General features: G+C 41.1%; 2 protein-coding genes across 3 annotated transcripts in view; one reads left to right on the forward strand and one right to left on the reverse strand.

Annotated features, from left to right (window-relative positions):
- LOC131242809 (MACPF domain-containing protein At4g24290-like) overlaps positions 1-16,423 on the forward strand; it is a 30,298-nt gene extending 13,875 nt beyond the window's left edge. For both annotated transcript variants that reach the window (XM_058241704.1, XM_058241705.1), the window contains exons 4-7: positions 4,862-4,930; positions 5,065-5,251; positions 7,315-7,481; positions 15,339-16,423. In XM_058241704.1, coding sequence (XP_058097687.1) covers positions 4,862-4,930; positions 5,065-5,251; positions 7,315-7,481; positions 15,339-16,001 — 1,086 coding nt within the window. In that variant the 3' untranslated portion in view covers positions 16,002-16,423. The remainder of the gene's footprint in view (positions 1-4,861; positions 4,931-5,064; positions 5,252-7,314; positions 7,482-15,338) is intronic.
- A 6,637-nt stretch (positions 16,424-23,060) lies between these two features.
- On the reverse strand, positions 23,061-25,026 carry LOC131242810 (T-complex protein 1 subunit delta). Its single transcript, XM_058241706.1, has one exon. The coding sequence runs from the start codon at positions 24,882-24,884 to the stop codon at positions 23,283-23,285; it is 1,602 nt and encodes a 533-aa protein (XP_058097689.1). The 5' UTR covers positions 24,885-25,026; the 3' UTR covers positions 23,061-23,282.
- Between the last annotated feature and the right edge of the window lie 282 nt (positions 25,027-25,308).

Below are 25,308 nucleotides of genomic sequence, written 5' to 3' on the forward strand. Positions count from 1 at the left end.
TTAGTAGTAGAAGGAGTGAGACACAGTTTGGAAGTAAGAAGTTTCAAAAAACATCAAAAACGGAGCTTAAAATGTAAAAAAAAAAATGACCGTTTTTTTACCGTTACGGCTGACCGTTACGGGCAGTAACGGCCGTTACGCCCGTATCGGCCGATACGGGTACAAAAAATCGTATCGGCCGATACGGCCCCGAAACGGGTAACGGTTCGCACCGTTACCGTTACGTATCGGCCGATACGGCCGATACGTAACCGATTTGGCATACCTTGACCCTTTCTGTTTTCTGGTTTGCATAAGCTGAAAAAAACTTGAGTAAACAACTGAGAAATATGTGATCCCAACATAAGTTGTATTATTTGAATTCCATGGTTTAACAAAATGCTTTTGCATCAAAATTATAAAAATTGTTCCTAGTTATCCTAGTACCTCTTAAGAAACTCTGTAGCCATCTTAAGAGAAAGGATCTGCTGTGAAACATGTATGCCTAAGTTGGATATCAAGCCATTCTCTGTATATTTGGTAGGCATGTGTAGGATCTGGGTTGTTCATTTGTGCACTCTACCTTGGCTTTTCTCCATGAATTACACTAGTCAAACACATTGATTGGAGAGTCAACTCAATGTTAGTTATTTATATATATATATTTTTTTACTTATTGAGTTTTTCTCTCAAACTGATAGAGCATGGTGAATTAATCCATTTATCTCATAGCCTAGGCCCCAAATCCATGGGTTCTGCGGGCCGCCCACCCTGCGTGTGCCCCTGCATCCCACAGGCCACCCCACTCGAGCCCGATGTAAAAAATGCCCCCACATTAATCACCTCAGCAAGGAGTCTCGAACATGAGACCTCCCGCTCTTATACTAATTTGATGCAGGACAATTAACCACTTGCTCTAAAAGCTCGAACTGATAGAGCATGACGAATTAATCCCTTTATCTCATAGCCCAAGCCCTAAATCCATGAGTTAGGTCCTTGGCCAAACCCTCATCGTGGGCCCCAAATCCATGGGTTTCGCCCCCCTCGTGGGCTTCAAATCGATGCAAAGACGTGTGATGACCTAACCCTAGATGCATGTATAATCAGGTTAAAGAATATTCAAATAAATACACCAATTAACTAACCGTTTCCAATCAAATGGATTAGGTAAATCTCAACACAAAGATGAAGTTATTCCGTCAGGATCATGCCTCTTTACATACGATCACATAAACAGTAAAAAGGAGGACCTAGGGATATGAGGATATCCCAGATCTAGCATAATTCAGTCCATGGTCAAGTTCGGATCTGATTCTAGTGACTGACCATCCATCTTTTCCGTTCAAACTAAAAAGGGGGTATCCAGAGAGGAACGAAAGGGGTGATGAACGAAGGGTTCGAGATGAAGAAAGTACGAGTCCTTTTGTCGTCAAAAGAAAAGAAGGAAGATGATTCTTACCTTTTCCTGCACCTCAAATATCTAGAAAGAAGGAAATCTGAAATCAGAGTGGAATCCTCAACATCCAAGGGTCAATCTTGAAACCCTAATCTTTTGAATAAAGAGGAAGAAAAGAGACGAATTTCTATTCATTTAATAATAATGAAAATATAGTTTCTCACAACGTATATATAAGCTATGGAAAAAGTAAAAGTGCACTACAGCCTCTGGAAAAAAAAAATACGAAAAGTAAAGAAAGTGCAATAAAGCCCCTGAAATAAGGAAAAGAACAAAAAAATGTCTAAAACTAAAACATCCGTATAATAGGGTGTGAAATCCGACCCATGGATCTATTGTCAGGGTGCGGTCATGCCGCTTCTACACTCATAGCACGTTAAAAAAGGGGGTCCAATGGACCCAACGTCCATTCACATCAACTTCTCCGCTCTGATACTCTGTTGGCGACACCTCCTCCTTTGGTACACTCTAAAGGTGTACCACTGATGTTCGAATCACAAATCCATAGGTTCCACCTCACACGGGCCCCAAATCCATGGGTTTTGCGTACCGCCACCCCGAGTGTGCCCCTGCATCCCACAGGCCACCCCACTCGAGCCCGGTGTGAAAATGCCCCCGCATTATTTCTGCTTGGTTTAATTAGGCCCCACAGCTTTCTATCTTTGTGACATCTTTTAATTGAACCTTCTAAATCCAACTAAAGACCTCCTATGAAAACAACTTCAAGAAACGTTATGAAAAATGTGCTTATTTCTATGAAATGCCTCAGGCCACATAATTACAGGTTGAATGAATGGGTCCCGAGGCATGGCTCGGTGGTAGACGCTTAGCATTTCAACATTGAAGTCTTGGGTTCGAGTGCCCATGAGGGGTGTGTGTGGGTAGGGCGTATATATATATATATAAGTTGAATTCATTGTTTTAAATATCAACGATATCAGCCGATATATCCCACGATATATCTTGTATCCCACCTGTGTGATACGAAACGCACAAGTAGTGCCAATATATCCCACCTATTCGATCCAATGAGCATTTTCAATTTTCGATCCATGTTTTTTTTGTAGATCGTGTTAAACCAATGTCAAATGGTTACAAATTTATGATTCTTCATGTTTTCCATGAAAAATCATGGATTTGGAACTTCGATTTCGAGATTTGGGAGAGATTGGTCAAGTTGCGGAAAATTAAGAAAAATCAAAATTTCTTAATTTCTCGTAAATCAGTTGCAATCTTTATATCCAAACACAAAATTAAACATGTATGTGACCTGATCGAGCAATTCTTCTTTTTCTTTTGAATGTATTGCTTATGTTTCCATACATGTCTTCTTACGTTTATAAATTATATGAATGGACTTTGAATATACTTGCATCAGCTCAGTTGGAAAGCGCATGTATTAGGACCCCATACAAAGGAAACCCCTATTATGTGCACTTTTTTTGTGATGTTTTGATTTCTAAGAGTGTATTGATGTTTTCGTCAACAAGCCCTAAAGTTTCATTGAAAAATTCGACCAATTTCCCAATGTTCCCACGTTTCCCAACAACATGGATACATTACGCGATACAACCGATATATCCCATGCGATAACCAATATGTATCCGTATCCCAAGGGTACGATACATTACGCGATAATGATATTTAAAACATTGGTTGAATGTACTATTGGCTGTATTTTAAGTTGGGAATCAATGCAAATGACACTGTTAAATTCCTAGTTTCTGGAGACCCATTTCTCCTAGTGAATGCCTACTTCTCCCAGTTCTCAGGATAGGATAACAATTATTGTAATATTAAGTATTTCTTGCATCTTTCTTGCATCAGTTTTCAACCTGCCAACTATATCTTAATTAATTGAGCAACAGATTTCATCTATCGCTTTGGCATCCTGATTAGTCATCTGTGATTTCCTGGAGGCCCTATGGTGACTCCAAAGCAGGTTGCTGTTTCCTGAATCAGATAAACCAATTCTTTGTTTAAGAGTAACCCAAAAGGTTGAAACCTCAACTTAAAGGGTATATTAAACAAATTGAGAATGCCCTTTGTTCTTGGAATTTTTCATTCCTTCCTGATAATTATTTTCACGTGTGATTTTCCCTCCAATTTCTGTTTTTCACTCTCCATTACTGGAGGGAGTCCCCATTTCTTTCACTCGGTGATCCCCATCATGGGTGGACTACCCTGTAACTCGAAGGAACTATGTTCACCTCTTTCAAGGCAAACCTTACGAGGGGAAACATCACCTTGGCAAAGCACCTACTAATGATAGACCTTGTAACTGCAGAGTGTTCATGACCCCAAGAGTAAAATCTTAGAGGATAATGATCAAATTTTGAGTGACCTGAAGGTATTCTATCATACCCACTTTGGTGAATCCTTCAAATTAATTACAAAGAACACTTCTAAGTAAGTGATTTTCACCTCTATCAGGATTGCTCTCAGGATAGGGTGGACCTCACCATGGAAGGAACTTTCGTTTTTAGACATTTAGCACTTGATGAAGCTTCCTATTGAATTTCTATACAGAAATCAAGGCAAAGGATACCTGTGGGCATATAATATTGGGACCATGAACAGTTGTGAGTGATAATTCATTCAAAGCAGTTCTGGAGAAGAAAATCACATGCAAATGAAGATAGTTGGAGTGTGAAGCATTTCTTTGCCAGGAGAGGAAGCCAATGCAGCTGCTGTCCTATCTCCTGATTACTGAGCCTATTCTATTGCCACAACATTATGCAGGTTTCAATTGAAGCAGACAATGACATGACTAGGCACCCTGCATTCTTGATGGATACCAGTGTGACCATTTGTATATTTAGTAATATTTGAATGCAGACAAGTTATTTTCGCTGAAATTTGATCAGAAATGCACCAGATCTAGTCAACTTATATTCTGTAATGGCAGTTCTCCTGACCGTGAATCTTCATTCTGTTGGCTCTGCTGCATTGGGAAATTAGCTCACCAGCATTGCAGCACTGCTACATTAGCTCACATTCGTTAATGTGATCTAGATAGGAACCATCAAGGATCTTTGTAGCATGTCCATTTGGGGGTTCTTTCTATTAATAAGCATATCCATTTGCGGGTTCTTTCTTTTAATAAGCATATCCATTTGCTGGTTCTTTCTTTTAATAAGCATATCCATTTGAGGGTTCTGAGCATACCCATTTTCTTTGACATGTTGCCTACTGATGGTAGATCAGTTCTATCATGAGAATTCTCATTCAAATTGATGTTGTTGTTCTGGACCGTCTCTTCATGAAGCAGCCTCATTGGTTTCAGTCTCCTACCCAGTATTCCACCAATCTAAATATCAAGTTTTTTTTGTTTTTTTTTTTTTTAAAAAAAAACAACAACATAAGCACATTATCATGGGCACTTTATGAGCATTTTTAACCCATGTAATTATTTGTTTGTTTCAGTCTGATGTCAGGGAGATCAAGCTGAGGTTTGCAGAGTCCTGCCCTACAAGGTCTTACTCTGACAAAGAGGTATTTTACTTTTCTTCTTTTGATTAAGCCAATGAGGTAATTTTAGGATATCATATACTTTAATAACCTAGCCAAAGTCCTCTTCTCGGATACTATATATTCATTTTCTTTGTCATTTAATGTTGTAATCGCAGGATATCATAGACATCTACAAGAGGAGAGGGGGAAGTAATGATAACAACCTCTCCCACAGTGAGTGGTTAAACAGCATTCAGTCAGAACCCGATGCTATTTCAATGTCCTTTGTCCCAATTACTTCTCTTTTGAATGGAGTTCCTGGGAGTGGATTCTTGAACCATGCCATGAATCTCTATCTACGTTGTAAGTAAGAACAATGGTCTTGTCTCTATTTTTATTGCATATGTATATTTACATTTACTGCCTCTATAAGGAAACGTCTAGAAAAGATGGTCTTCTTTTGTTGATAACATCATTACACAAAGGACTTTAAAGGACAGTTTGCTTCTTCTAGTAATGTATGTGTTATCAGTTTGAGCAGCCAAACCCACTGAAAATTCTCAAGCGTGGAAATCTACAGAAGTTAACTTCATTCTTTTATTTTTGACAAGTATCATAAGTGTTTCAAGATCTAAGCTATTGGTGTTTGAACCTTTTGGTGATGGGAATTAATATGTTTATTGTTTTGTTAAAATCCTTAGGTCTTTACCTGTGTAGCGAAGACATTCCAATTTTTTAAGTTGTTGTGCCATGCATCACAAATGCATGTTGAATGCATCTCGAATGACTATCAGAAGAAAATGTTACGTACCTTCCTATTTTTTTCCTGGTGTGTTGGTTCTAAATATTTTCTGTTTGTATTGTTCTAATCTCTTTCTGTTAGTCTAGATGTGTTGCCTGTGTTTTTTCCTTCTGAAAGGTAACAATGACCTTACTGAAAGAAGAAAAGGAAAACATCAAAAGAGTGGAACCAGGGAGTATATTATGAGTGATCTTCTTGTCATTCCCTCTTTGGCAAGACAATCTGATACATCCTTTGCCATCCATGGAACATTAGAAAAATCAGCCCTCCTGTTGGCCAAAAGTGGATCTGATTTCAGACACATAACAACGATATTTCCTAGTGCATTCTCCTTGTTGGATGCCCAGAGTATGGCATCATGCACAGAACCTTCAATAATATTGTGGTTTTCTATCCTGTACCTTTATAATATTTGTTTGCCATTATTATATAACTGTGACATAATGTTACTGGGTCAGGTTTTCCACGGTTGTCTTGTCTTACATCTCATGCCCGTAACTTCTATGAACATGTCTCCATGTTGAAGTTATATCTTTACTTCTTCATCTGCATGTTATTACTTATTATCATTTCTTTAGAATTATATATATATATATATATATATATATATATATATATATATATATATATATATATATATATATATATATATATATCTGTGTGTGCATCTTGAAACGTGCAGCCAAGATCAAGCAGAGAAACAAAATAGCTCCAATCATCATCTTGAAACTTCTACTAGATAGATCCCATTATTTATTGTTTATGACTCCAAAGTAGCACCTTGGTTTGATGATTCTAACCATGTGATCTATGGCTCGTGAACAAACGACAGTTGTAACATATTGGCCCCATTCAGGGGATTAGGATCATCTGATCAGTGTGATTTTTGCACTGCATGACTTGATCCCATTGGTACTATTGAATGAACTCTCCCAATCGATGATTGAGCAGCCCACATGTCATTCAAAAGGTGTGTGAACATTCCTAATTTCCCATAAAGGTGGGGCGCTAGCAAAACCCTATACAGACATACAACCGAGTCTAAGTTTGCGAGCCATGGTACAATCCCTCAACTTAACCGAATCTAGCAAAATCTGACCTAAGTCTTGATCAGGTTAAGGGTTTTTTTTTCATCACTGGCTTCCCAGCATCTTCAATAAGATTTATCTAGTCTCGCAGGTCTCAATATAATCAACTTCTTTAGGACCTACCTATAAATAACATGATCAACAGAGCAGCATGCCCTTAGTAGCAGTAACTGGCCCAAAGGTCTGCACCCACCACTGAGGTGTCAACTGTCAACACATCCTGACATTTTGGGAGCCACCATTTCAGCAGTCCCACACTCAATTCTCCTCCTGCTTACTCTCAATTAGCTAAAGATCTCTTTTACCTCCCCCTTCGTGGTGCCAATTTCATTTTTCAAAACTAAAGGTTCAGCTTCTGAAACCTTGGATGCTACCATGCTAATCTACTGAAATCTATATCACTGCTGCATGTAGCCATTGGCTTCAAATTTTCTTGAGACCAAGTACCTCAGTTTCTCATTTTCACAATTCTTCTTCCACTTATTTGTCACCGAATCCTCTTTCAACTAATATTCAACACATCTTTCTGCTTGCAGATAAACCCCCAGTTGAAGAACTCCGTCAGTTTTTTGAGTTTCAACTGCCAAGGCAATGGGCACCAATGTTCTGTGAGCTCACCCTTGGACCCCAACGTAAGCAACAAAGCAGCTCATCTCTTCAGTTCAGCCTCATGGGCCCCAGGCTTTTTGTCAACACCAGCCCGGTAATGATTCAAGTCTTCTAGTGATATAACCTGCATTTGTTCTATAATTAACGCTCAAGATATGACATGTTTCAAATATTCTATTGGTATAACCTCATTCCTTCTACGATTTATTGCTTGGATATGATGATTTTAGGTGCATTTTATTACATAGTAATACCATCATACGTTCAAGAATTTAGTGCATTTTATCCGTTTGCCATCTATCATACAATTTAGAATATGTCCCATGAGGGAACAAACATAAAGAAATTGTGGTTCAGATCTCCATTAATGTGAGAACCCCAATCAGTTGGTGTAGGCCTTGATGATTATAATGATGATGAAGATCTCCAGTAGTGTGAGAATCCATGGATTGCAAATATGCTAAAGTTCCCCTACATTTTCCTGATGCCATATTCATCTGTTCTGAATTTTCAAGGTCCTATTGCAGAGGGAGGAAAAAATTATTGGTGAGGTTTAGAGGCTTTTCTAAACCCCTGGACTGTTGGACGTAGGCCAGTGGGGCCCACTTGTGAGCAATCACTAGTGGGTACGTCCCATGTTTTCTCTGGTCTCTTCCTTTGAATTAAATTTCAAATTCAAATATGAATTTGATTTTTAATTGAAGATAGGGATTTGATCGGATTATTTGGCCTCAACCCAATCCCACCCAAACTCTCCTTCCTCTGTTATAAAAAGGAATGCGCTTCCCTCGTGTAAAGCATTGAGTCATACGATAAATCGAGAGTATACAAAGAGATACTGTGTGCGCTATAGTCTGTCCATTTTAGCTTGTCCTTGGAACGATCTGATCCATAGATCGCAATCCGGGGCCACTTATACCATAGGATCAGAGGTGTAAATAGTTTCATCTGCTCCAGTAGTAGATAAGCGGGCCATTGGATCGTCAATCTTCTGCTTCGTAAAGGTTCCAAACATCGTGTAGACCGTCAGATCTTGAGGGCTCACCTTACACGCTTCCCAACAGTGGTATCAGAGCATTCAACGGCAGATCTCCGATTATTTTCATCTAAAAAGGTAAGTGGCCCAACCTTTTTTATTTTTTGGATTGGAATCCGTGCTTTTCGAATGGTATCAAATCAGCATGTGTACGGTGGATTAGTTTTTGTATTCACGTATGCCATATGTATATAAGCCCAATTACAGATATAGTTTTCGTACACGTGGAGGGTCATATTGGCTGGTGTCCATCATGCCATATCTAAAGCTCATTAGTGATCGAAACGATCATCAACTATGGTGATCAATGTTGATGAAAGGATCCATCATCAACAATGATCATTATCGGTAATGATCGGATCCATCACTAATGGTCATGATCACATGTGAAGATAGAACTCTCATAATATCTTAGCACTTTATTTTTCTTTTTGATGATGATGTTTATATATGTGATATAATTAGGCTTGATGTGCTTAGATCTAAGCCCCCTTATTTTTCATTGGAAAATATAGAAAAACTTAGTGCTTAAATACTCCCCATACACATAAAAATAGGTTGTGCATAACCTGAGTGGGAATTTATTCTCCTCCACCAAATGATGCATGCAACTAAGTAATGGTAGGTTGCACGTTATATAAATTTATTCTTATAAAAGCATTAAATCTCATCTTAAAATGAGAACTTGATTGTTCTACACCGCCCATTCGGGTATGTGGTATGTGAACTTTTAGATCTCATTAAGATGCGTTTACTACTTTTATACTTTGAAAAATTGTATAACACGTAAAAATGTTGATGATTAGTGTCAATATCTTAGATCATAACTAAGTAGTAATACTCATGCAATGTAGAAATGGTCACCAAAGCGTTAATTGCTGAACAACTGAAAGAATAACATTTCGACGGCAACAACTATGAAGACTGGTCCCGCACGGTGCAATGCCTTCTGGACGAGGACGACATATCTCACACACTCGATGTAGTTCAAGAAGAACCCATCCTGGCTAAAAATGAGAATTTACAAGAACATACGGTTGCGATGACTCGCTATAATAAGTGGCGAAAACAAAATCGTCCAGCCCGTAATGTCCTTCTTAGCACTATGCACAAAGAACTCATACCTACGTATGAAGTGCATCAAACTGCTAAGGGAATCTGGGAAGCACTGACAGATGCCTATGCGCATAAGTCAGATGCGAGAGTTAGGACAATGAAATTAGAATTTCAGGAGTACAGGATGCCTGTTGGCTGCCCCATCAAAGATCATATTCGTAAGATGGAGCGAATGATAGGTGCCCTTAGGAATGTTGGGTGTAAATTGATTGAAAATCAGAAGATTATAGCCATGCACCATTCCTTGCCTGAATCTTGGGCCCAAATCAAAAGAATTCTGAACCATACTGATTCTATCACTACGTTTAGAGACTTTTGTGGCCGCTTGGTACATGAGGTTGAAATGAATGCAATTCAGCCAAGTTCGGCCAAGGCTTTTATAGCAAAAACCCATAAGCGAAAAGCTAACAATAAACGGTTCAAAGCTCGCAAGAAGGTGAAGAAGAATAATCAAGAACAGAAGACCACAGCACCTGCTCCAAATCTCAAGAAGAGGAATGGAAAGAAGAAGCAGAAAAAGACAAATATATTCTGCTTTGTCTGTGAAAATTTCGGCCATTATGCTCGGCAGTGTGCCCACAAAAAGACGATAATTTCTCAGTCACAAGATACTTTGTATGTAGGCGTTTGTTCTGAAAACCTTTCCGTTGATATTATATCTAACGAGTGGATTTTGGATTCAAGCGCAACAAAGCACGTGACACAGAGTCGTCGAGGACTCGAGGAATTTCAGCCTGTAGCCAAAGGAAGTTACAAGCTGTACATGGGCAATAACGCTGTTGAAGACGTACTAGGGATTGGCGTTCTCCATCTCCGTACGCGCATAGGGCAAACAATAATCCTTCGTGACACTCTTTTTACACCGGGGATGCGTCGGAATTTAATTTCTTTTTCTAGGTTATTATTTGATGGCTTTGATATTCGATTTTTCTTGACAAGAGTTTCTTTGAGACTGAATAACCTCATCTTTGCATGGAAAAATTTAATTTCAGATTTATTTATTCTATACGTAGATTGTGATAATGCCCCTCTTGCTTTATCTGCTATGTCGAATGAAACTGTAGTATCTGAATCTCAAAAATGGCACATGAGGTTAGGTCACATAGGCAAGGATCGTATGACAAGACTAGTACGTTCTGGTCTGTTAGACTCCTTATCCAAAGTTGATTTGTCATTTTGTGAACATTGTGTGTCCGGGAAGACATTGAAGAAACCATTTCCCAAAGCGGCTAGGTCCAAGGGCACACTAGAGATAATCCATTCAGATATCTGTGGACCCTTTAATGTACATGCCAGAAACGGATGTCAATACTTTGTCACTTTCATTGACGATTACTCGCGCTATGGATATGTGTATCTCATCTCACACAAATCTGAGGCTTTTGATTGTTTTCTTAAATATAAAGCTAAGGTGGAAAATCAGCTTGAGAAAAAGATTAAAATCCTTCGATCTGATAGAGGTGGCGAGTATACATCTGAAACGTTTAAATCATATTGTGAAAATATTAGAATTGTTCGGCAGTACTCAATGGCTTACACTCCACAACAAAACGGTGTTGCAGAGAGAAGGAATGAGACACTATTGGACATGGTTAGATCGATGATGGCACAAGCCAATCTTTCTACCACATTCTGGAGAGACATACTGTTAACAGCCGTCTACGTCCTTAGTAGTCTCATCCAAATCGATTCCTAAGACTCCATATGAGATGTGGTCTGGGAGGACTTCTTCTCAAGCCAGCCTACGCCCTTGGGGATCTTTAGGATATGTTTTGCTACCTACTCCGCATAGAGGTAAACTTGATAGTAAAACCATTGAATGCGTGTTCATAAGGTACCCTATGCATTTAAAAGGATACGTTCTAGTTTATGAGGACCATGGACGATGGATTGAGATAGAATCCCGAGACGTTACCTTCATTGAAGATAGATACCCAAGCCGAATGAAGCAAAATGTTCCAATAGAACTTTTTGAAATACCTAATGTATCTCAGGAGAGTGGGAGTTCTACTCCTCAAGATGTAGATGCTTTTATAGTTCACCAAGACAGTGGGAAGACATCTCAGCAGGCTTCTGAGTTATGTCGAAGCGAAAGAGAATTGATTCTCCGAAGATACTTCGATATTGAGGGGCAAACATTCTTTTGCGTTGCAGTTGATGATGATGAACCTGATTCGTATCAGGTTGCATTATTATCTTCTAACTCGGCCGATTGGGTAAATGCTATGAACGAAGAGATCGCTTCCATGGAGAAAAATAAAGTCTGGGAACTTGTTGATCTGCCTTACAATCGCAAAGCGATAGGTAATAAATGGGTACTTGAGATCAAAAGAAAGGCAGATAGTACAGTGGACAAGTATAAAGCACGATTAGTTGCTAAAGGTTTTATACAACAAGAAGGCATTGATTACAAGGGGACTTTTTCACCTGTTGCAAAGTTCTCCTCAATCCGCATGATCTTATCCATTATCGCAAGTTTAAACTTAGAGTTATATCAAATGGATGTAAAGATCTTATTCTTAAATGGTGACTTGGATGAAGAGATATACATGCAACAGCCCATGGGTTATGTGGACAAAAAGCATCCAAGGAAAGTCTGCAAGTTGTTGAAATCTATGGGCTGAAGCAATCTTCAAGACAATGGTACATGAGGTTCCACTTGGCCATCACCACTTTTGGATTCACGATGAGTGAAGAAGATCATTGTGTATACATGAAACGGTCTGGAAGATCTTTTCTGATACTATCTTTATATGTAGACGATATCCTTTTAGCTGGTAATGACATGCAATTGTTGATATCGACTAAAGATTGGCTATTCTCGAACTTTGAGATGAAAGACTTCGGTGAAGCCAACTTTATTCTTGGGGTAAAAATCATCAGAGATCACCCTAAGAAATTTTTAGGCTTGTCTCAAGCAACCTATATACAAAAGATCTTAGAGCGGTTCAGAATGGAAAATTCAAAAGCTGTTGAAACCCCTATGAATAAAGCTACCAAGCTAGACAGGAAATCGTGTCCTCAAACTGAAGCCGAGAAATTGGTTATGTCCTCAGTACCTTATGCAAGTGCAGTAGGGAGCTTAATGTATGCTATGCTTTGCACCAGACCAGATATTAGCTATGCAGTTGGCATAGTCAGCCGTTATCAGAGTAACCCGGGACAGTCTCATTAGTAAGCCATCAAACGTATATTCCGCTATCTCAAAGGAACAAAAGACCTAATGTTGTGTTATGAAGGAACAAGCCTCGAGCTCAAAGGATATTCTGATGCTGCTTGGGGTAATGACGCCGACAAGGAAAAGTCTACTTCAGGGTATGTATTCTTACTCGGAGGAGGAGATATCTCATGGTCGAGTAAGAAACAGATATCTACAGCTCTTTCATCTATGGAGGCCGAGTACATTGCATGTTGTGCTGCAATTCAGGAGTGTGTATAGGTTCACAGATTTCTATTGAGTCTGGGTGTTGTACCGAGTATTCGTCAGCCTATATCGCTAAAGATAGACAATACTTCTGTCATTGACTTGGCAAAGGACCCTAAACACCACCAGAAATCTAAGCACATTGAGATCAAATATCATTACGTCCGTGATCAAGTGAGAGATAAGAAGGTCGCCCTCAGCTACATTCCTACTAAGGAGATGATGGCTGATCACATGACGAAACCTATAGCTAGAGATCTATTTCAGGTTAACGTTAGGCAGATGGGATTGAGGAAAGCTTGATTGATGTACTTGTTTTGTAGTACTTTTGATCTTTCATTAATGAATATTATATTTCTTTTATTCAGTATTGAACACTAATATAACTAGGTATGAAGATCATCAGCATTTACCTTGAAATCATGTAGGATTTCTATTTTTGTCGGTAGGCCAGTCACCCACTCGCACGGGTTGACCAACCTTGAATATACAAGAGAGGTACATTTGGGGCTATGTTTATACATTGAGGTATGAACTTCTCTTTATTGTGAATAATAAAGGATGAGGATATGAGTGAGTCGTATCCACTTACAATCTTATAAAGATTGAAGATAAGACTGATAAAGTCGAATAACATAATCGCACCATTCCGTTACATGCGATCAATGTTATGGCCTGAAATTAAAGCCAGATTATGAGGTTATGAGAAGAGTCGTACCTCATGTAGAATGATCTGCGTATTGTAGACCCGACATTCACCTAGTATTGTCTACTTTACGACATGGATTGTAGCCACGTGCTGGGACGTATTACCTACAGATTGCTTTGATGCGATCTAATCATTGCAACGTGCGACTAGCCAGTCCCGTAGGTGACTCTTTGTGTCCTTAGCTACCCTCCTCTTGTGTATATGAGGATGAGATTGAGTGTCGCTACTTTAGTGTACTATGACGAAAGGTCCTTGATTGGACAGACTCAGTTACGCTAGGAAAGCGGCTTGATTAATTCCAAATTACACATCTGCGTGGGAAAGATCTCGTGACAGCTACACCAAGTTTTTAGAACTATAAATACGCACTTGAAGACTTATCCGCCGGCAGTATCGAGTTGTTTTTATTAGACTTTTGCAAACAATATTTTTCTTAAAAAGTATATATATATATATATATATATATATATATATATATATATATATATATATATATATATATAAGTATTGCTTTAAGTTGGTTTCAATCGAAGTTTGTGAAAAATCAAGTTTTCAGAATAACTCGATAAGTTGGATAAATGCGTATGTTGGCCGAGTACTCCAGGTCAGGAGTCAACTCCATCCGGTGTGGTCATGCGAACTAGGACAGGCATTGTAAAGCTTGGGTTATTGAGTACTAGTCAGGTGGTCACTTAGTACTTAAGCACTTGTGAGAAGATTATAGTGATCCAGCTGGTCCCATGCCTCTGATTCTTTTAATCGCGATGTTTGCTTCTTTGATTGTTATTAGGCAAGTTAGATGGACAAATTTATGTGCCTATCCCACAATGTGATTGAGTGGGAGATATTGGACGTAGGCTAGTAGGGCCCACTTGTGAGCAATCACTAGTGGGTACGTCCCCTGTTTTCTCCGGTCTCTTCCTTTGAATTAAATTTCAAATTCAAATATGAATTTGATTTTTAATTAAAGATAGGGATTTGATCGGATTATTTGGCCTCATCCCAATCCCACCCAAACTCTCCTTCCTCTGTTATAAAAAGGAATGCGCTTCCCTCGTGTAAAGCATTGAGTCATACGATAAATCGAGAGTATACAGAGAGATACTGTGTGCACTATAGTCTGTCCATTTTAGCTTGTCCTTGGAACGATCTGATCCATAGATCGCAATCCGGGGCCACTTATACCGTAGGATCAGAGGTGTGAATAGTTCCATCTGCTCCAGTAGTAGATAGGCGGGCCATTGGATCATCAATCTTCTGCTTTGTAAAGGTTCCAAACATCGTGTAGACCGTCAGATCTTGAGGGCTCACCTTCCGCGCTTCCCAACATGGACATTCCTTGGCATGTCTTAACAACGATGAGCTTTATGAACCAAATTACCACTGCAATCTCGAGAGGAAATTATGAGCCATCAATGAACCGCATTGTATTAGGTTTCTGTTCCCCAAGATGTGCATACAGAGCAGTGTTTTAGATCTCAAAATGCTAGTGGATTTCCATGTAATGATAATTTCAGTATGTCAGTAATATATACGAGGACAGAAAAGATCCTACATGGCTGATATGTTAAAATTGATACAAGTTATTGGTAGTTAGGACAATATTTGCTTTATCCTTCTTTTGCAGTTCCCTCACCTTTTGTCCTTTGGATCTTCTGGGCCACAGGTTCACGTGGGTCAGAGGCCAGTGACTGGCCTCCGGTTACATCTTGAAGGAAAGAGAAGCAACCGCTTAGCAATTCACCTTCAGCATCTCTGCTCCCTTCCAAAAATCTTCCAGCTTGACTCCCCCATTGCAAACTCCCCCCATGTGTTGGATCGCAAGTACTATGAGCCAGTCCAATGGAAAAGCTTCTCTCACGTCTGCACAGCCCCCATTGAGTCCCATGAAGACTCAATCGTCACGGGTGCAGAGTTACAAGTAGGGAATTACGGCCTGAAGAAGATCCTCTTCTTACATCTCTACTTCTCGAGGGTCTGCGACGCCACGGTGGTTAGGCAGGCTGAGTGGGATGGATCCCAACGCCTGGCCCAAAAGTCTGGAATAGTCTCTATGTTGATGAGTGGGCACTTCACAACGGTCCAAAAGCTTCCCCCACGGCCTGACGACATCAACGTCAACTCCGCTGTGTACCCTCGGGGACCTCCGATGCCTGTCCTGGCATCAAAGCTATTGAGGATTGTTGACACAACAGAGATGACCCGGGGCCCACAGGATACACCTGGATACTGGGTTGTATCTGGAGCGAGGCTGCTTGTCGAAAAGGGTAAGATCTCTCTCAAAGTCAAGTACTCGCTCTTGACAGTGACATTGCCTGATGACGTGTAGGGTGAGCGATCAACCGTATGCTATTTTCTCTTGCATTAGCTATGCGAAAATTTCTCCAATGGTGCATTTGGTTGCAAGCATCATGAAATTTCATGATTAATCAATATAATTTGGTGCAAATTTTCATGCTATTTCATGAAATTGTGCAACCAAACACACCTTAAAGGGGGGGGGAGGACCAACAGATAGGGCAAAGGAAGAGAGATGTCTCGGAAGTTCCAGGTCGAAATCCCATATGTACTATGATATTTTATTTTGTATTTTCCAAGGTAGATTTATCATTATTGCCTGTAACTGAATAATTTACGTAAGTTGCAAAACAGCAACTATGGCCCATCTCTTCGGCATCTTCTTTTGCTTGGCTTTAACATTTTATTTTAAAGAATGATCAGATACAAGCAACAGTACCACAACTTCCAGTACCATACAATCTTTCCTGTCAACATGAAGGGGTGTCAATGGGCCGTGCTCGGGCCTGAAAAATCAGATTTTTAAACAGTGCTGGCCTGAGACAGTTCAAAATGTGCACTCAGACCTACCCCAGGCCCAGCCCGTTGACAGTCCCATCAACCTGCCACTTTTATAGGACATCAGTACCATGAAAAAGGTTGGCACCACTATTACAACCAAAAAAAAAAAAAAAAAAAACTATCGAGAAGTAGGCTGATCCCCTCAATAGATGGCAAACCTGTATGTTGATTCAAATTGGTGGCTCTCTGTTGATTTCAACAGTGTGGCCCACCTGATGAATGGAACGGCCTACTGGCTGTTCTAGGTGATCTTCATGGTATTAAAACACCCAAGCTCTGTGCCTATGTTTTATATATGTAAAATCCGTTTCGTATAATCCGGAAGCAGATTGCGGGTGGCATACCTCTGATCTGGGTGGGGTGTTGACGTCACCAAGTTCTATGGGACCAACCATGATGTGTGTTATATCCACGCTGTCCATCCATTTTGCAACATCATTTTAGGGCATGGGCCCAACAATGAGGTAGATCCAAAGTTCAAGTGGACCACACCACAGAAAGCAGTGGGGATTGGACACCTACCACTGAAAACTTCTTGGGGGCCACAGAAGTTTTGGATCAAGCTGATATTTGTGTTTTCCTTTCATCCAGGTCTGTGTAACCTTATGAACGGGTTGGATGGCAAATAAACTTCATGGTAGACCCTAGGAAGGTTTCAACGATAGTCATCATTGTCCCTGTGTTTCTCTGTGGTGTGCACTTGATCTTTGGATCTGCCTAATTTTTGGGGCCATGCGCTATAATGACTTCTCAAAATGGATGGATGGTGTGGATATAACACATACATCATGGTGGGGCCCACAGAATTGGTGACGTCAACACACCACACAATCCGCTTTCGTATAATCCACTTTCCATCAGGTGTGCTCCTTGATGCTTTGGGCAAAAATCAGGCAGTAACAATGGGATGGATGTCATCCCTAGATTTGTAAGTGGGGCCACCATTGTTTGTATTTTTCATCAGACCTGTTCTTCTGTGACTCACTGGGATATACAAAAGTCAGACTTAGGTTGACTATAACACATGACTTTGGCAGTTTTAGGCGCAATTTAAACTTGATCCCATTAGCGTGATGGACGGTGTGGATTCACGTGTGCGACACGTTCGACCCCAAAGAGCTGGGTGTTTTAGGCTCATAGACACACTGGAATAATAGATAATAATAAAAAGGTGTGTCGATGTAAGAAGCTGGGGTGCAAATATCAGCTCCGTGGGATTTTTTATTTATTTATTTTTTTTCGGTTTTCTATTTACTAGGTTACTAATTGGATCTTGAAATTACGTGGATAATAATTACTTTTCAAACCATGAAAATTTGAGAAGAAGATCAGCACCTCTACCAAAGTGGACCAGACCGTTTGTATTATGGGGCTCACTTGACGAGTGGCTTGGACCTCGCACGTGTGCTCCAGGTTTGCGTCTTTGCACATGAGTGCTCTCGCTCAGACATCACGTTTCTTCTCTTACATCTTAATAGAATGCGGATTGCGCGGTGTGCCACACACCATGGTATGTTGACGTCACCAAGTTCTGTGGGCCCCACCATGGTGTATGTGTTATATCCACACTGTCAATCCATTTTTCAAGAAAGAGCATTTTAGGGCATCAGCCCAAAAATGGACCGTCCTTGCCAACATGTGAGGCTGTTAGGCTCTGGGTCCCAGCTCAGCCCATCCATAGGTAAATTTTAGGGCTGAAAGAGATGGGACGGTCCAATGTCAGTCTGGGATCTGCTTTGGCTTACCAAAGAAGCTAACTAATTGCACAATCAAATGGCAGATGGATTCTCATCCGTTACAACTGGCAACGTCTTTTCCTGATGGGTGATTCAAAAGACCAAAGAACCAACAAGACCACACAAATGACTTGCTTGCATATCCAAATCCGACCTAAAAGGTTGCGCTACAGTTTCCAGAGCAGGAAATTAATATGGAAACAAATTCAAATAGGAAACAGGAAACACAAAATTAGTTGCAAGCGAAGGAGAAAATTATGAGATCACATTGTGTAATGATCAGCACCATACCCCTGTCCCAGCTATTTGCAGTAAGCTTTACAGATCCTGTTTGAACTATGATTCTCAAGCCCTGTCCTCATTAAGTGAGGAGCCACCATATCGCTTCTCACAACATTGATCCAGGTCTTTTTAGGCCTTCTCTCAACCTCTTTCTAAGACCTTCATACCATAGTTCACCTCCTAACAGAGCCTTCTCCAGTCTTTGTTGTGCAACATGATCGATTTGCTCTCCATCATCTATCTCTTACTGGGACCATTCCGGGCCTGCTTCAGATGAGCAGCAGCCAAGGGAGATGGGAGGAAGTGGACTTCAGTGAAGCAGATTCCGACAGTGATGATAAACTCTCTTCTATGAAGACTGAGGACGGTGTGTTCTGACGTGTTCGAGGAATCTGATCAAGACTCTGTCGAGTCATGGGAGCTGAGGAATGAAGTCAAGGAGGATGAAGGAGTTGTGGTAATGGCTAGTGTTGTCATGTGTGATTGCATATGTGCATAACCATGTGCAAATCGCATATGCGATGTATGCGATCGCATATTGGCCATGGCACATTGAATTTTAATTACTTTAATTTTTTTTGCAAAAAAAAAAAACATTTTTTCCTATAAAAAGGCTTCCAAATCTCCTCCATTTGCAATATTCTCACTCCAAAACTCTCTTACTCTATTTTTCTCTTACATTTCTTAATTACAAGGGGTCTCTCTCTCTCTCTCTCTCTCTCTCTTGTATTTCCTACTTCCAAGTGATCTTAATCTCTCTCTCTCTTACATTCCCTCACTCTTGGAAGTTGGAAGATCAAGATTCAAGCACTTTCAAGTTTCAAGGAAGATAGCTTGTTGATTTTCTACAATAATAAATAGCTTGTTGATTTTGTTGTTACTTCTTGTTAACTATATTGTTAAATGTCGATGACTTGATGTTTAATTCATTGTTTTATTGATTTTATCTCTCTCAAATGTATTTTGAATATGTAAAATTAGTTCAAATATGTGTATATATATATATATATATATATATATATATATATATATATATATATATATATATATATGCGGTCGCATATGCGATCACACATGATCGCATATGTGATTCAACAACATTGGTAATGGCCTTCCTTAGAGGAGCCGGTATCAATGGTGAAAGAGGGCTTTATACCAGGGAACCTAACCCCTATAGACTGCCTATTTAACACCCCGGTCGTCACTCCTCTTCAAGCTTCAAAGATGGGGTACGAAGATATAGTCGCCAACCAAGCTACTTCAGGTGCGGTAACAATGATCCAAAGTTCTAAGCTAGGGGACGGAGAGCTCACAGAGTCGGTCTAAGGATGTCTTAAAGAAAGTGGGAAGACTAGAGAGTGCTATTTTCTGGGGCTTGCGATGAGGATTTTTTGCTTTGCTGCCGATTTTCAAAGGGAGTGGGTTGCAGAGATAGCAAGATCTTTATGCCACGAAGTCAAGAAAATCACCTAGAGGCTGAAGGGAATTGCTCAGTCTAGAGTGTTCGATCAACTATGACTCTACAGGTAAGGTCAGTGGGGGAAGAGGGACGAAGGGTTAAGGTCAGTTGCCCAATGATAGTTCCCAAAGAGTATCAAAGGCTTGGGGAGTAAGCTCAAAAGAGCTCAAGTCAGTGATACTCATAAAAGAGCAAAGGGAGACTGCACTTCACGAAACTAAATTACAGTCCTTTGATAGAATCATTCTAGATTCAATCTGGGGGATTAAAAATAATGATTGGCCAGCCCTTGACGCTAATGGTTCTATTAGGGGAATAGTGTATCAGAAAAAAGATGGCTGCTACATCTTCTAATAGGGGAATAGTGGTGGCCTAGAATTCAAATTTGTATTGGAAAGAAGATGGCTACATCAGTGCTTTCACGATCTTCGTGGTTCTCAATAAGATTTCTTCTGACTTCAAATGGGTTTTTCAACAATCTACATTTCCTGTCAAGTTGGTCAGAGCTGTGGAAGGAAATGTCCAACATTAGAGAAAGGTAGGGGCTTCCATGTTGTTTTAGTGGTAATTTTAATATAATTCGATTCACATACAAAAAATCATTTGTAGGACATATAACACACAATATGAGAAATTTTGCTGATTGGGGTTGCCGGAATGAAATGGTGGATTTACCGATGGGTGGTGCAAAGTTTACCTGGACAAACGTGCAGGAAAAGGCTATCTTATCTTGGCTTGATAGATTTTTCATCTCTGCAAATTGGATAGAGAAATTTCCCCTGGTTCAGCAGCGGGGCCTACCAAAATTTGTTGTTTCATATCATCAGCCAATTGTTTTAGACGTGGCAGAGGATAACTGAGGCCCTAAGACATTCAGATTTGAACCTGTATGGCTTGAAGTTGAAGGTTGTAACTGGTAAATTGAAGAATGGTGGAACTCGCTTGCGGTTGAAGGCAGTAACAGAATGAGATTGTGCCGAAAGCTTAAGCTGTTAAAAGAAAAATTAAAGGTGTGAAAGAAAGAAGTCCTTGGAGCCCAAGAAGTTGATCTAGATAAGATGGTTAAAGAAATTCATGAGTTAGATATGGAGGGAAAGGGGTTGCCGACTGCCGAAAGACGTGTGTACTAATTTATCTTCTTCTTCTTTTTGAAAGATATATGTGTACTAATTTATCTGTCTTATGCTAATCGCCTTAAGGAAAAAAAATCAAGTAGTGATAAAGGTCAAGAGCAGTTTAGCTAAAAGGAAGGGGACAGAAGCACTCATTTTTTTCCACAGCACTGCTAGCGCAAGAGCGAGTTGTAATAGGATTAGTAGTTTGATAGTGGACCGTGAAAGAGTTGCGGAAAAGCAGCAAGTCCATGACGCAATAGTGATTTTCTATAAGAACTTGCTATTAGTGACAATTGGTCAAGACCTCGATTGGATAATCTGAACTTCTATCATTTATCTAACGAGGAAGCTAACTCTCTCGAAATGTCATTTTCTGAGGAAGAAGTTAAACCAGCGACAGATTCTTTTGGTAGGGATAAGTTGTCGGGTTGAGACGGCGAACCTATGGCTTTCTTTTAGAAACTTTGGAACACAATTAAGGAAAGATGTGTTAGCTTGGATAATCTGAACTCCTTAAACATACATGCTAGAAGTGCCGCCTGGATGCATCAGCGATTTACCCTCAAACCAAAACCACCAGATGGAAAATCTGGCTATCTTTCCAACACAGTATTTCAATTCAATCCAACTCTGAGAACAAAGTTATCGCCAAAATGCTGAAAACTGCTCGGCTGGAATAAAGCTAAAAGAAGTAATCAGCTTTTGGCTCAGTTTCCCAACTTGGTAACTGCTACTACAAATATACCCTAGTCAGCAACTGCTGATCACAAATTTGCCATCTACTAAAACCAAAAACCAAATAGGATAACTACTTAAATTTGAGCTCTTTGAACTCAAAACTAAAACTTGATTTAAGAAACTAAAATTTACTCATGCATAAACACATATTGAAGTGGGAAATGACCATACATACATACCACATGTCATTCATTTAGCCAACCCCTTGAACCAAACTAACCATAAGCCTACCCCAAACTATATAAACTTCCCCAAAAAGGGTCCCCTTTTAAAGAGCAGTCGCAAATTTTGAGCTTTACTCAGAAAACCTCTCGTCTGAACTCTGAGCACCTTATGACCCCAATCACAAAGATTAAGGATGACCTACCAAAAGTCTCAAAATATCTTCCTTTTACAATCCCTCAAGAGGGTCAGCCTTGAAGCCCGAGGAATCACCCAATCTTTCACCAAGTGAATAATCAAAGCCACATTATTGAATCTATTGTTGAACATCTTGTTGCTATGTTACTTTGACACTGAGAAAATGACATCAAGCAAGGGCAGATGCTGCAACTGTCTCTTTCTTTACCTTCATCCATCATTGCATGAAGCTAGAAACACAACAGCAACAAATTCAGGTGTGGGAGCGAGGAAGCATCTGCCGACCTCAAGCAGTTGGGATAAGGCTTAGATGATGGTTAGGAAGAGCATGTAAGCATCTGCTGACCCCAGGTAGATGGGATAAGGCTTAAATGACAATTAGGATGAGAGGGAAAGCATCTATTTCAAGATGTGTCCGGTGTAAATAGGTAGGAAGCGGGAGCCTGAACTGTGGTTCGAAGCAGCTGTGGCACCCGGTTAGAAGGCTAAGCCATCGACTCCCCAATTCCACTCTTGCACGAAGGCCTCGAGAGAATTCAGCATGTACCACCACGTTCCAAACATTGACAAAAGAAACAACTAGATTCCAGTCACATATCCACAATCAATAGAAGAGTCGTCCACAGACCCTGCATTCTTAAGCCACTATGCAAACCTTGGTAATCATCATGCCCAAACTGAGTAGGTGATAAATGGTTAACACCTTCTCATCAACCGTTAACCACTCACCGTCATCTCAGCCTAATCCCAATTAATTGGGGTCGGCAATCAATCAAAACCACTCCTATCAGAATTCACATAACTGCAATGATAATACAACAAAATTGAACAGAGGAAAATACCAAAACAAACTAACATTTAACACTGTAACCAAAAACTACTTCAACCCACGTTAGAAATAAATGCCTGCGAGCAAATCCACTACAAATGCAACCATTTTACCACCGTCATTCCAAACAAAACCAGGGACAGAAGACCACCAACCATTACACAAACAAGCCATGGAGCTTAGACATAAAAATATATATATAACTCACGTTCACGTTTTGATTAAAGGCTACCTACCTCACCGTAATTATATCATCAATCTTCAAAATCATCCTCACGCACTCCGTTGCCAGCGTTATTGCGCTTGTGCTCACTAGCAGTGGCTGCACCACATTCTCCTCGAGGATGTTCGTGATCTGCCCCTTGCGGACGTTGATCCCCGCATTGATCTCCCCCTGAGCATGCCGGTTCCGGAGCTCCGTAACTATCGCAATCGGATTCAGCCCAGCATTCTCTGCCAGTGTGTATGGAATGACCTCAAGCGCCTCTGCAAACTCCCGCACGCAGTAGCTCTCCATGCCCTGCAGCACCTTGGCCCACGCCCCGAGCTGCCTCGACAGCTCAATCTCAGGGGCCCCTCCACCCGCAATCAGGAACCGCTTGTTCACCAAGCACCTGATGACACACAGCGCATCGTGCAAGCTCCGCTCAGCCTCATCGAGCACCAGCTGGTTCGATCCCCGGACCAGCACAGTCGTGGTGCGGCCCATATCCTTGATCCCCGTGATCTTCACGATCTTCCCATCGCCAAGTGACACCTCCTCGACACAGTCCGCAAACCCAAGCTTCTCCTCACGGAAATGCTCTATGTTAGCAATCGGCAGGCAGTTCAATGTCTTGGTGATGAACTCGATCTCATCACGCTCGACATCCTTGACAACGAGAATCTTTGCCTTGGCAAGATAATGCAGCGACAGATCAGTCACTGCGTCCCGCAGAATACTCTTCTGGATCAACAGCACATTGCATCCAGTAGCCCTGATCTTCTTAATCATGCCAAGAATGTAATTTCGCTCCTCCTTCAAGATCCGATCCATCTGTGTGTAATCTGAAACAACAATACTCTGCTCAATATCAGTCTTCGGCGGGGATATCTGGAACTGGATGACAGCGATCTTGGCATTCTCAACGCGGGTGGGCCCACCGGCGGAGTGGCTGACCTTCTTATCAAAGACGAGGCCTTTAACAAGCTCAGTGTCGTCGACAGTCCCGCCAAGCTTCTTGACGATCTTGACATCGCGGAGGTCAACAAGGCCCGGGCAGGAGGGGTCGACGATGGAGAGGACGGCATCGACAGCGAGTGGGGCGAGAAGCGTGGAGTACTGGCTGACGACCTTGCTGTTGAGGGAGGTGGCGGCAGATTTCACGAGAGCATCGCGGTCGGAGAGCTCGACGGGGACGGCCATCGCCGTCAGGACATCGACGGCCTTGATGGAGAGCTTGTGGAGTGAATCAGAGATAACTGTGGGATGGATGCCATTGGAAAGGAGGGAGAGGGCGTGCTTGAGGAGGGCGCCGGCAACGACAACGACGGTGGTAGTGCCGTCGCCGGCAGCCGAGTCCTGGGACTTGGAGAGTTCAACGAGCATCTTAGCGGCGGGCTGGAGGACCTGCATCGTGTTGAGGATGGTGGCCCCGTCGTTGGTGATGATCACGTCACCATTCCCGGTCGAGATCATCTTGTCCATGCCCTTGGGACCCAGCGACGTACGGACAGCATCGGCTACAGACCGGGCAGCAGAAATGTTCGCGGAGCGAACGTCGTCCTTGCGCTTGTTGTCGATGTAGCTCTCCGTCTTGAACGGCCGGGATTGGGAGACGGCCGGGGCTGCCATGCCGGGTGCTAACGTGCGCCGGGGAAATGTGGGTTAGGGTTTTGGTGAGAGGGAGAGGCTTTGGGGAAAGAAGAAGACAGAAGGAGAAAGAGCTTGAATTTTCGAGAAGAGGGAAGAAACCCTAACGACAGGAAGGGGATTGGCTGGTGTAACTCACATCAGTTATATAGCTGCTGTGTTGACGTCAGCAAGTTCTGTGGGCCTCATCATAAGGTATGTGTTATATCCAAACCGTCCATCCATTTGACGAGCTAGTCTTAAGGCTTGAGACAAAAAATAAGATAGATATAACTATCAAGTGGACTACACTACAAAAAGCAGTGGGGATTAAATGTCTACCATTGAAACCCTTTTGGGGGTTACAGAAGTTTTGGATCAATATAAAATTTGTTTTTTATTCTTTATTGAGGTCTTTGTAACCTTA

This window comes from Magnolia sinica, chromosome 4 (genome assembly GCF_029962835.1).
Source record: "Magnolia sinica isolate HGM2019 chromosome 4, MsV1, whole genome shotgun sequence".
In the NCBI taxonomy this organism is placed as follows: Eukaryota; Viridiplantae; Streptophyta; class Magnoliopsida; order Magnoliales; family Magnoliaceae; genus Magnolia; species Magnolia sinica.

Coding starts and splice junctions, on each gene's coding strand:
- LOC131242810 (XM_058241706.1), bottom strand. CDS start 24,884: ATGGCAGCCCCGGCCGTCTCCCAATCCCGGCCGTTCAAGACGGAGAGC.